Source organism: Oryx dammah, unplaced genomic scaffold (genome assembly GCF_014754425.2).
Source record: "Oryx dammah isolate SB20612 unplaced genomic scaffold, SCBI_Odam_1.1 HiC_scaffold_11210, whole genome shotgun sequence".
Classification (NCBI taxonomy): Eukaryota; Metazoa; Chordata; class Mammalia; order Artiodactyla; family Bovidae; genus Oryx; species Oryx dammah.
In genome coordinates, this window is record NW_024080603.1 from 4,309,961 (window position 1) to 4,323,839 (window position 13,879).

The 13,879-nt window shown below is 35.9% G+C and overlaps 1 protein-coding gene across 4 annotated transcripts in view; it reads right to left on the reverse strand.

The window, feature by feature from the left end:
- The window catches only part of LOC120860981 (AP-3 complex subunit sigma-1), a 72,173-nt gene that overhangs the window by 33,313 nt on the left and 24,981 nt on the right, over window positions 1–13,879 (reverse strand). For all 4 annotated transcript variants that reach the window (XR_005720471.1, XM_040236691.1, XM_040236693.1 and 1 more), the window contains exons 2-3: window positions 10,576–10,667; window positions 7,080–7,191 (exon numbers count right to left, since the gene is read on the reverse strand). Coding sequence is in view for 3 of the 4 variants with exons in the window: in XM_040236691.1 (XP_040092625.1) it covers window positions 7,080–7,191; window positions 10,576–10,667 (204 nt within the window). In the remaining variant the exon portion in view is untranslated. The remainder of the gene's footprint in view (window positions 1–7,079; window positions 7,192–10,575; window positions 10,668–13,879) is intronic.

The following is a 13,879-nucleotide window of genomic DNA, read 5'->3' on the forward strand; positions in this document are numbered from 1 at the left end:
AACAGAGCGAAGGAGGCTTAGGAGACAGGAGACGAACACAATACATGACCTTAACTGTGCACCTAACGAGAAAAGTTACATTAATGGCACAACTGGCAAATTCTGAATACACTCTGCAGATAACAGTATTCTATAAATGTAAATTTCCTGATTTTAATTACCTACTTGAAGTTATGGAACATGTTAAATTTGAAGAATCTGGATGAAGATATGGTATTGAAAATTCTTTGTATTGTATTAATATTTACCACTCTTTCAAGTCTAAAATAATTTCAACATGAAAAGTTTTTTTTTTTCAATTTTAAAGAAAAAAATTTTTGAAAAACCAAGTTGGAAAGCTACTCTTCTCCTGTATATCCAGTCCCCCCTGAAATCTACTATTCTGTGCTGACAAATAAAGAAATCACATTATTTCAAGGAAAAATAGTAACATAAGCTGAGTTTTTCTCTCTCAATCCTACTGTGAAGGGGAAAAAAAAATAAATTTTAACTTCTAGCTCTAAAATTCTGACTTTACATACTTAAGTTCTTCACCACTATAAAGTAATAACAATGTGTCTGCTACATTCCGGGCCCTGGGCTGACTACTTTATATACACTATCTCCAATTCTTATCACAATGCTGGCAAGGCAGGTATAGATATTAGCATTTACAGACAAGAAAATTTGAGATGGATAAGACTAAGTAATTTACTCAAAGTTACAAAACTGTTAGATGACATAACCAATACTTAAGTCCATACCATCAAACTCCAAACACCAACTTGACACTATAATGCCTCCCAAGGGGACTGCTGAGAGGTCAATAAAACATGTAAATTAGAATAGGAAAAGGGAAAGTGAAGTTGCTCAGTCGTGTCCAACTCTTTGCGACCCCATGGACTGTAGCCTATCATGCTCCTCTGTCCAAGGGCTTTTCCAGGCAAGGGTACTGGAGTGGGTGCCATTTCCTTCTCCATAGACTAGGGAGCATCATCAAATTTGACACCTGGATTTATCATGAAGAAGCAGCAATGGAAATAACTGAAAAGTGTATTACTTCAATTATTATACTGAAGTAATTTCAATATTTAAACAATGAAAATAAGATAGGAAAAGGATTTTAGGAATGCTGAATCACCCTAACAGTGTCGATTCAAATTGTTTACAGAACTATTTTTTGGTTTCCTACATACATAAAAAACAAGTCTTATTAAAAACAGAAATTTCTAATACTCTAGTAACACAGTCTGGTGGAACAAGTAGAATTTTCCTAAAATGATCCTGGGTGTGCCTGGATCACTGTGGAATGCCTAAAATAGAATTTTCCTAAAATGATCCTGGGTGTGCCTGGATCACTGTTGGAATGCCTAAAATAGAATTTTCCTAAAATGATCCTGGGTGTGCCTGGATCACTGTTGGAATGCCCAGAAAAGAAACAAATCGCGCCACAGTTCCCTCTTTCTCCAGCAGGAGGAACTGCACAAGAATTCATCTCTGGAACCAGGGGTTTATCCTTCTCAGTCCCCCACAGGGAAGCTGCAACTTCCCACAGTCCTCAAGAGCTGGTCAGTTAGGTTTCCCAGACAATTCTTAAAAACAGGTGGCACCTCACCATGTACAGCTCAAAGCTTAAGTAATGTATATGCCACCCTATGGACTAGGATGCTTTCAATGAAGCTGACCTTTGTAATAAGAGAAAAATGATGTGGTGGAAGGTGTGAGCCCTCCGTTGGCACACTATTCCATGTGTAGTGGTATCTACATCAGCACAGCTTCCTACATGATAGTGCAAAGACCAGAGAATCTTCAGCTGAGTGTTCTTGGCTTATAAGTTTCTTCAGTTATGCCTATCCCTACCATGTAACTCTATCTCAAAGCAGAATTCCTCCTAAGATTTCAGCTAAGACCACATAGGATAAAAAGAAGCCCAAATTCTTATAAAAATGAAAAAGAAAAATAAGACTTCTTTACCCAATTCAGTTTGTGTATTAATGAATAATACTTTATACACTATCCTCATAAATACATGCTTTAATGATAATGTCAGCTAAAAAAATTGACTGCTATAAGCGAGTCATTTAGTAACAGGCTTCACGTACACTATACATTTTTTAATGCTTTCACCTACTCTATGAGCTATTGTTATTATTATTATTCCCCCTATTTTGCAGACAAACAAAATCAGGGTTGAAAGTGAAAGTGAAGTCGTGTCCTACTCTTTGCGACCCCGTGGACTGTAGCCCACCAGGCTCCTCTGTCCATGGGATTCTCCAGGCAAGAGTACTGGAGTGGGGTGCCATTTCCTTCTCCAGGGGATCTTCCCAACCAGGGACTGCACCCAGGTCTCCCGCATTGCAGGCAGATGCTTTAACCTCTAAGCCACCAGGGAAGCCCCAGAGGTTAAACAACTTGCCCAAAGTACACGCAGGGCCTGAATGGTTTTAATCACTAGTACTCTTGCCTGGAGAATCCCAGGGACTGAGGAGCCCGGTAGGCTGCAGTCCACGGGGTCGCACAGAGTCGGACACGACTGAAGCGACTTACCAGCAGCAGCAGCAGCGTGCTTTAATTGACTGATATTTTTAACAACTCATGAGGTCTATAGGTAGTATACTAAAATAGGCATACTTTACAACTGAAAAAAACTCAAGGTCTGTAAGCATTAAATGACTTGCTCACTATCATATTACATTAACATTAATAGCAATAAGTAAAATAACTTCACAAAAGTCAGTGTAACAGTCAGTACTACAGAACTGACAGATGCTATATATATGAGAACTCTAGTTTATATTCATATTATAACACTAAGGTCAAAACATATCTTTCTAAATTTAGAGAAAAGTTTAGCAGTTTATTCTCCATTTCTTCCTAACTATAACTGAACAAGATTGACACTGAATAACTACTACATGTGACATCATGTAGCAGAAAGCTGTTACAAAATTTGAAATTATTGAGTAAACTTTTATGCCTCCATTACCAGCGTGGCATACTAAATTAATTGAGGACACTCTGCTCATAAATAACTCAAACAACCGACATGAATATTTAATGAAGTCCTAGTCTCACTCTGTGTAAATATTTCAACACTTCCAATGAAGATACGCTACAAGAGAAAGGACTTCAAAAAGGCTAGCTTACAACTCTGAAACTGGATTATACTGCAGTCACTATCACACTAAAATAGCACACACAAGAAAGAAAAAAAGGCCACCTTTTCCCCCTGACTAACAAAGAATTAAAAGAAAATAGAAGCTGATTATTCAGCTTGGTGGCATGCTGGTATAAATCTCACATGGAAGGTACTAACAAGTCCTTTCAGATTTTACATAAGATAAAAACTCAAATCTGACACAACACACTGGTACCTTAGAAACACAAAATCTTGGCATAAAAGTACTAATATGAGTGCCCAATGATCATTTGAATTGTATTGTTTTTAATATTCAAAAAACCACAATGAAACATGTATTTAGTCATCACATACTGATGGTGATTAAGTTTTCTTGACCCATTCTCTAACAAAAATATAAAACCAAGAGGTTTTGATCTAAACTCTCTTGATTTATATATATATATATATTTTATGTATATGATTTTATTTGTTGTTGTTGTTATTTTCTTGATTTATATAATTTTCCACTTTTACTTGTATTACACTTGCCTTTCTCGAAACTAGAGGATGAACAAGGCCAGTAAATCAGTTCTAAATAAGCTCTGAAAAGCTGTTTGTTTCATGAGACAGAAGCAGAAACAATAAGCTACTCTCTTCCACTTCGTTCACTCAACCAACTTTTTAAAAAATGACTAACTTGTGCATGCTCAGCACTCCCTCTTCTTTAAAGATCTGTAATAACCACAGGGGCAAGACAGTAACTACAGAACTTCCAACATGTTCAAGGGAGTTGATAGAACCCATCTCTGTAAGGCAAATTACAGAAAGTTTCTTTTTTGTGACATAATAGATCAACATGTAATAACTCAATAGGATCTTCTTATAAAAATAGCTCATCTACATTAGAAATTGAAAGATAACACAATTCTCCTGAAATTCTTTTCTCTGTATTTTATTTAGGATCAAGACATATTACCAACATTTCAAATAGTCATAGCTAAAAAGTTTTGCAAAATGCAAGACATAGTTTCCACTTTTCATAAATACATGATAGACTTCAGATATGACAAAGGATATTTGGTTTTAAATTCCCATCTGAGCAGTAACAACCATGCTGTCATATCCATTAAGATCAGCAATAATATCAAAATAGTAATCAATGATGGACGAACAATACAGATAGGAAGATCGGCAAGTACAAAGGTTGTGAGGTAAAAGCATACCTGGTGTATCTGAGGAACACTGAGGCCAGGGTGGGTGAAGCAAAGGGGAAAACACTAGAAAATGGAGGTAAGTAATAAGGCACGGGGAGGAGAGTCAGATTATGTGACCCACGGGTCATTTATAAGGAATTTGGCTTTTACTGTGAGTGAGAGGGGAAGCCACTGGAGAATTCAATATGGAAGAGTGTAAAACACAACATATTTGAACAGTATCACCCTGGCTGTTCTACTAAGAAAAGACAAAAGGGAAAAGACAGTGGAAGCAGGAAGACCAGTCAGAAAGCTACTGAAATAACCCAAGCAAGAGCCGATGGTGGCATGGACCATGTTGGAGGCAGTGCAGAGGGTACTAACTGGATTCTGTATACTCAACAGAGTTTTTGCCAAAGAATATATGAGAGAGATCAAGAAACTAAAATGAAGCAACTAAAAGTAGGAGGATGCAAACCAGACAAGCAAGGTGTCCTAGAAGCCAAGTGAAGAAGATATTTCATGAAGAAGAGTGATAAATAATCTTGATCAAGTAAAGGAAGGCTGAGAAGCACCTTTAGATTTAGCAACAGCGGAGCTGAAAAACCTGATTGGAACATATTCAAGAAAGAATGAGAGAAGGAAAATTTAAGACACTGCATATAGAAAATATTTTTAAAGTGTTTTGCTATAAGGAGAGGGAAAGAAATAAGGCAGTGGCTAGAGAAGGAAGGAGGGACAGGATTTTTAAGATGGAAGAACGTATTAACACATTATAGACTAGTGGGAATAATCTAGAAGAGAAGAAAAAATGAGGTAGAAGAGAGAAAAATGCTAGAGCAATGAGGAGGCTAGTATGTAAGTGGGGGAGCTGGCCTTAGCTAGGAACAAAGTTTACTCTTCTCTTACAGAAAGGACAGAGTGCAACAAAGTAGATACAGAGTCTGTGGAAGTTTCCTTCTGGTTGCCTAACAAACTAGGGAAGCTATATGCTGGAGAAGTGCTAGAGGTTTGAGAAAGGAGGAGAGTGTATCAGCCATTGTCTAGGAGTGTGGGAGAGTGAAATGACCGGGGAAATATAATTTGATTACTGGGTAGCATTAAGGACTCCCTAAGGTCTGGGACCATGAATTTAAAGTGAGGCCAGCATGTATGGTTATCTTTTTTTTTCTCAGATGTGTGGGTATAGGCAAAAAGCTGAGTATATGTAAGCCTATGAGTATCATGACTGACCATGGAATTTAAGCTGGCCAAGGAAAGTAAGATATCAGGAGGATCAGGGACAGTGAGAAAAACATAGATTTAAAAGACAGAAGATCCCAAAGATCAACTGAAAGGATAAAAAACACAGGAAGAGAATACAGGATCCTAGAAATATCTATTTTTCTAGAATTGCCGTTTATTTATTAACAAACATTGAATAGTTTAGAATATATAACTATAGCTAGAAAACTGTCAATAAATATTTTTATCCTAAAAAAAAAAAAAAAAAAAAAACGAAGAAAAGAACTGAGGGTCCCAACAGGATAACGGGCAAAATTCACTGGAGAAGAGGAATTTCAGCTTGAAGACACCAGTGTACTGAATGAATTACCCACATGAATGTGGAAATACCCAAGAATTATAATACAAGTAGTACGGAGTGAATGTCATGGAACTAAGAACTAGTATCTGCTGGAGACAATTCTCCACGGGTCTTCCATTCCTCTACATCATGTGAACAGAGGTACTAACTACCTTTATTGTGGATTAACTTTCCAAGCAAACTTGTATAGCCAACAGCCTTGGAAAATAGACAGTGTTTCCCTCCAAAGCAAAGGGTACGTTTCCTTTGCTTGGAAGACGTTCTCTTCCTCTAGAACATGGGCAGACATGCCTAGTGTCTGTTATGAAAAGATACCTTATTGAGTCACACTTTAGGATCTGGGACTTGAGTAACTAGTGAAAGCAAATGCTGTCACTCTGGCTACTGCTTTAGCTGTTAGTAATGAAGTCCTTTGTTTCTACACCAGAAACACCACTCCCCGCCCTCCATCTTTTGTTAGCATCCATGAAACCGTGGTAGTTTTTGCTTGCAGGTAGAGTAAAGTCTCAGACCACTGAAAGTTTTTGACAAAATGTCCCATGAATAGGGAGTGGGAGTGAGAGGTTACTTCAATGGGTAGAAAGCACGGGTAGAAAGTGGTACAGTTTGAGAACATGAGATGAAGTCTGAGAACATGAGATGAAGTCTGGAGATGTTTCAGAAGAGAAAAAGGTCTAGAAAAAGTAATGAAAGGCAAAGAGAACACCCTTCAGGGTCAATGAAGTGAAGAAAGGAGGAGAGAAAACTGCTGTTTAAGAAGAAGGGGGCAGCTATTATCATCAGGGAAGCCAGATTTAACTCACAGCAAAAAGATGAAGGCAATATTAATAGACGAGGCTGAAGGAACTTGCTGATAACTGACCTTGAGTTTTCAGTGACATTAAGGCAGACTTGCAGGAGACAGGAAGGGGCAGGTTTGGGTTAGATCTGGATACATGTGGTAAAGGGCTTCCTCTGGTGACTTACGTGAACAGGAAAACAGGCACAGAGATGTTGGCTGTTGTCAGTTCCCACCAGATTAAACCAGGCTGTGTGTTTCTACGTCCCTCACCCCTCTCTAACCCACTCAACATCTACTATGGGATACTTTATTTCTTACCAGACAGAACATCACTATAGAGAATTTAAGAACATAGACGTTTTATAAAACAAAAATGCCAAAGTTGTTGTTTAAGACAAAAAGAGGCAAGTGTTAACTTACTTGAATTAGATCTAAAATGCCAAGTTCACTTTCTGAAGAATCCACACAGAAGACAAAATATAATGTTGCATAATGTCTATAAATCAGTTTGTTGTCAGATCCTCCGATTAATCTAAATGACAAAACAAAACAATTGGAATGTTATAGAAACAAACTGGAAAACATTTTCGTTAACTCAAGCAAACTGATAATTTTTTTAAAAAACTTTCTATAAAATGAAAGGTTAACAATGACACAGCATTCAAGTGAACTAGATGGCTGTTATCTTCAGAGAAGTCAAGTAAAAGATGCCAGTGCTTAATCTTAGTTCATTCACTCAATTATTTACTGAGTACTTGCTATGTGTCAGGCGCTGAGCATGGGTGAGAAGCAATGAACAAACAAGAAAAAGTGAACTGCCTAGGTGGAAGGAACTACTTAGAGAATCAAAACAGGACAATGCCACACCGACACATTTGCTACTTTCGATTGGGAGTTAAGAGAGTTGATGTTTAGCTGACATTTAATGCCAAGAAAAATTTCGAGATGAGCATTTCAGACACAGGAAAACTAATAAAAAAGCAGATTTATCAAGAATGAAATATCTATGTTCAAGAAAGAAAAAGAAAGTTTCAATCAAGGAAAGATAAGTACATGATTAGGCCAGAGAAGCAGGCAGAAATGAGTCCATAGGGCATTTTTAAGTGCTTACTAGATTTAATCCCATAGGTCACAGTAAGTTACATAGCTTGAGACTGATTATCAACTAGGAGAAAAAAAAAGAAGGACATTTCTTCTTCAGTTTTGGACAGACGTCCTATCAAGTTCTTCTCCAAAAGCACATTTTGTTTTGGAGTAGAAGCACAAGAAAACTGAGCTAAGAGATACTCAATTCTTTTGCCAAATACTTTTTTTTTACGGATTGGAGTTTCAGCATTTTAAAAATATGGAATCATTCATTATAAACACCTTTTATTTTTCTAAATATAGTTTAGCTATTCCATAGTTAAGTTTACAAAAATCAAAGCTAAACACAATGAGAGCTAACTGAACATTCAAAGATGACCCAGGAAAATAACAACTATTTCTTTTCTTTGGGCTCGCTTTGAGGCTTGTGGGGTCTCAGTTCCCCAACTAGGGATCAAACTCATGCCCCCTGCACATGGACCTCCAGGGAAGTCCCTATTTCTTACTCAGTAAAAGTAATACTAAATTCACAAGTTTGTAGAAACAACTTCCTTAAGTATATACTCATTTATTATTTTACATCCTTTAATACCAAAAATGAAAATTATCTTGGACAAGAATGAAAACTCCTACTATCTAGACAAGATATGCAATGTAAAAATATGTACAAGCACTTCAAAGGTTCCCTGCGTGTATTTACTATGCACTGTCCTTGCACCTGACCCTTGAAAGGGACAAAGAGAGCACAAAGAGCAGCCCTCCTCCTGAATCTGCAGTGTAGTCATTTATCTTACATTTCTGTCTGGCTCTGCTGTAAAAGAAGACCGAATATTTTAAAACTATAAGTTTTAAAATGGCAATTAAAATTTTTGAAAGAAAATAAAAATATTAATATAAACACACTTTATTATAATTTCATCTTTAAGCTATATATAGTACAATACTGATTCAAATTCTTGTATAGAATGTAACACACAATATAAAAAGCACAGAATTCTAGAAATCCTTAGTCCAAATATCTCATTTAACATAAGAGGAGAAAACTGAGGTACAAAGAATTTTAGTGACCTAACCAAGAAAACCAGCTTGTTAGTAACAACACTAGGATTAAATCAGATGTGCAGCCCCATTTCTGATGCAATACTTGCTTTCTACTTTTTATAAGGCTGAAAAGAATAATCACAAATTCAAGCCATACTTTCTGGTTCAAACAGTGCCCTGGTTAGATCAATCAATTTCTTGCACATGTACCCCAGGCAGTACACTGTGCTCGGTGATAAACTTCCTACGAGATTAGAAGATCAGGAGACTGGAATAAAGGGAAATGATGGTACTGGCAAACACAAGTCAACTACAGAAGTTTAAGCAACATAAGTGAAGTACAATTAAAATACAAACACAGAAAGCAGGTACATCTATCAACTATGAAATTGGAGGCCTTGAGTTAACAGCAAAATTTACAAATCATATGTGTATTTGCAAATTTAAGTGCAACAGGATATAACCTTTTAAGAAATGCAAGTAAACTTTCTACATGATAAAAAGTAATTTTTGGTCAGGTATGAATGAATTCTCTATTATGAAAACTATTCTTTATAATATACATCATCTACCTTAAAAATACAGAAAAGTGTAGGTTTCTCTGACTAATTTCTAATTATTCACAGTGAATGAAGTTCAGTTAAAGTTGAGTTTTTTGAATTGTCAGTGAGGAAATATCCTGGTAAGAAATTAAAGATATAAGCATGGAAGGGACCATCTATGAAACCATTTGAGAACAAACTGTTTTCATGAAACCCATTAATTTAAATTTATAACAGCTGGCAAACTAATTATATGCAATTTTTATTTATTCATTTTAAAAACAGGAAAGTCTGTTATCTGAATTTAAACTTATTTTATCTAGACACATACATATATAATATCTGAAAAGTAGACTTCAGAATTGTTCATAATATAAAATAAAAGATGGCTATCTAAATTTTTATGAAAGCAGGTTCATTCACCCTAAGGAGTACTCTGTAGTCATTAAAATGAATGAGACTGCTCTAGATGGGTTTATATGCAAAGCTTTTCAAAATATAAGTACAAACAAGCAACATGATAAGCAAAATACATGTGTGATCCCATAAGTAAAAATTTTTAATGTTCTATTTTTATGTGCTGTGTTTAGTCGCTCAGTAGTGTCCAACTCTTTGTGACCCCATGGATTGTAGCCTGTCAGGCTCCTCTGTCCATGGGATTTTCCAAGCAAGAATACTGGAGTGGGTTGCCATTCCCTCCTCCAGGGGATCTTCCCAGCCCAGAGATTGAACTTAGGTCACTCACATTGCAGGTGGATTCTTTACCATCTGAGCCACCAGGGAAGCCAAAGAATACTGGAGTGGGTAGCCCATCCCTTCTCTAGGAGATCTTCCCGACCCAGGAATTCAACTGGGGTCTCCTGCAGGTGGATTCTTTACCAGCTGAACTACTGGGGAAGCCTTACATTTTTATATGTTAGTGCAAAACTAATTTTCTAGAAGGATACACAAGAAACTGGGAAGAAGGACTAAAGTTGCAGGAGGAAGACTTGGTTTACATTTTATATTTGTTTGAATTTTTGCATATGAACATGTTACCTTTATATAAAATGCCTTTATAAAAATTTTAAAAGAAAAAGATTAAGTATCTTAAAAATTATTTAAGTTAGATTTATAGCTAATATAAGAGGCAATTAATTCCCCAATCCAATTGATCAAATTAGGAAATTTTATAATAAAACAATTAAACAGTGATACTCTACTCATACAGTCAAAGATTAGAAATGCCCATGAAATGTTTTACTTACAATCCTCCTTCTAGGAAATTACAAACATTTTCATCTCTCTTAGATACCAAATGGAATGTCTCCCTGATGATTTGCTGTTGTGTATCTTCACTCTGAGAAAGAATAATTCATATATGTTAGAGTCCAATTTTTAGGTTTAACAGTTTTATAAAAATTTGAAAATAAAAAACAGTAATCTGTCTGGGAAATTCATCTAAGAGAATAGTCCTTGGAGAACTAACCTATTATATCTTAATAGAAACAAACCCCAACATTTCAAAATTAAAAAAAAAAGCAAAAGCATAACATAAAAGCAGCACTTAATATTTTCCAGTGTAATAAAATTTATTTCTCAGCTTTAAAAACCAACAAGAAAAATATAACATGAATTATAGACACTGGTAAAAGGGAAACTAGATATCAACTAGTCAAAGTACATTGTACAAATGTGTAAACTGAAACAAAGAGATAGTGTTATAAACAATTCATGGAGCTAATCCATATTTTAAAAGAAAGAACAGAAGTTTGGTGCTCTCAATTAAGTAAGTTTAAGTGCACACTGAGGTAAGAGTTTATCCAGCTTACTTATCTTTATGTAAGCACAGCTTAAAACCAAGAATTGACTCAACAAATATTTACTAAATTCACCAAGCAATTCATATCCCAGTAAAAAAAAGAATCAGCTTCTCAAACACTGCAATATAAAATTGGGCAAAATCATGAACAAGAAATTTCCCAGGAAAGAATATATGATGGTCCATAAACAAATGAAAAGATGCTAAACCTCATTAGTTATGAAGTGAAATACAAATTAAAGTAACAATGAAATAACTCAACACTTACCGTATGAGCAAAAATATAAAAGTATGACAATATCAAATGTTGACAAAGATATGGAGCCAAAGAAATTCTCGTGGTACCAGTGGAAAGGTAAATGGTAAAATCACTCAGGCAAGAAGTTTTACAATTCAGCACTCTACTGTTAGGCACAATGCTAACCCATATGAAACCATTGTTTCTGAAGGTCAAAAACAGTAGAATATTGACAACTACATATACATAACAAATTCTTAACCTGTATACCAAGAAACACACAGAAGACTGTTCATAAAGGCACCATACCAACAATAACAACAAAAAAAGCTGAAAACAACCCAAATGTTCACCAGTCACGTAAGTTACAGTATGCTTATATAGTGGAATCCTATAAGAAGTAAAAATTAAGTAAATTATACCCACCAATATGAATGATTCTCAAAAAATTAATGTGGAAAAAAGGAGTTACCAGAGCTCAAGTTGCCATTAAAAAAAAAATACCACAAACGGATGACTTAACTAACAGAAATGTATTTTCTCACAATTCTGGAGGCTAGAGGTTCAAGACTGAGGTGCCAGAATAGCTGGTTTCTGGTGAGTGGCATCTTTTTGGCTTGAAGATAACCACCTGCTCACTGCATTCTTACACGTCCTTATGGGGAGAAACAGCAAGAATAGGCTCTCTGGTATCTCTTCTGGAAAGGGCACTAATCACATCATGAGGGCCCCATGGTCATCATCTCATCTAAACCTAATTAAGTTCCAAAGTCCTAACCTCAAATCAAATTGAGGGTTTGGGCTTCAACAAGTAAATGTAGGGGGTACATAATTCAGTCTACAGTACGGGAGAAAAGCAAGTACCAGAATAATATGTAATCACTCCATTAGTATAAAATTCAAACACATGGAAAACTAAACATTGTGTCTGACAAAAATTTGGAGGTGATAAAAATAAAACTATAAAGAAAATCATGGACATGATTAACAGATTTCAAAGGCCTATTTTCATAGGAAGAAACACAACTGTCATTCATAGATAAAAAGATTTTCCACACAGAAAATCTAATATCATTTACACAGAAGTGATACAATTAATAAACAGTTAAAATAAGAACACAAAGACATTACATAAAAATCCTACTGCCATTCTAAACTTCTGCAAGAATGAGTTGCAAAATGTAATTTTAAAAAGATACCATCAAAAATCATGCATTAAAGGAAACAAAAAAATTGCAAGAAAAAATGTAAAACTTTACTGGAAAAAGTTAAAGAATATCTAAGTAAATGAAAATATGTATAATGTTTATAGACTGAATGATCCAATATTACACAGATGCTCAAACTCCCCAAAATGCTCCAAAGACTTCAGTTCAGTTCAGTTCAGTTGCTCAATCATGTCCGACTCTTTGTGACCCCATGAATCGCAGCACGTCAGGCCTCCCTGTCCATCACCAACTCCCGGAGTTCACTCAAACTCACGTCCATCGAGTCAGTGATGCCATCCAGCCATCTCATCTGCTGTCGTCCCCTTCTCCTCCTGCTCCCAATCCTTCCCAGCATCAGAGTCTTTTCCAATGAGTCAACTCTTTGCATGAGGCAGCCAAAGTACTGGAGTTTGACTTAAGGTAATTCTAATCAAAATTTCAACATGGGTGTGGGAGATAAACTTGAAAACCTGATTATGACTCAAAATATGATTTATATATGAGAACAGAGGGCTAGAATAACCAGACACTCAAGTAGAATACAAGAGGACCTGCTGACCAGGCGAGAATTATTATAAAGCCACAGTAATTAAGATAATATATTGGTGCAGAAATAGGGAAAATGACTGATGGAGCCAGAAGCACACCCACACATAAGTATAATAATTTAATCTTAAACATAATACACATGCAGATTAGCAGGGATGGAAGGGCATTTTCATAAATGGTCCCAGGATGAAAATTTTTGGTTTTGTTCTAATACAATGAACTTCTAGCTCTCATGTTATACTCAAAAATCAGTCCCAGATTGATTAAAAATAAATGTCAGTGCAACCTAAAAGTTCATCAACAGAGGAATGGATGAAGAAAATGTGGTACATATACACAATGGAATATTACTCAGCCATTAAAAAGAATGAAATGCCCGTTGCAGCAGCATGGATGGACCTAGAGTGTGATACTGAGTGAAGTCAGACAGAGGGCAAAAATATTGTATGACATCCCTGATATGTGGAATCTATAAGAAATGATACCAATGAACTTACTTACAAAACAGAAAGAGACTTACAAACTTATAAAATGAAATTAAGGTTGAAGGGAAGGAAGGAAGGGGGAAAGGGATAATTAGGGAGTTTGGGAAGGTCATGTACACACTGCTATATTTAAAATGGATACCAACAAGGACCTACTGTATAGCACATAGAACTCTGCTCAATGTTATATGCCAGTATAGATGGAAGGGGGGTTTCAAAGGAATAGATACATGTATATGTATGGCTGAGTCCCTTCGCTGTTCACCTGAA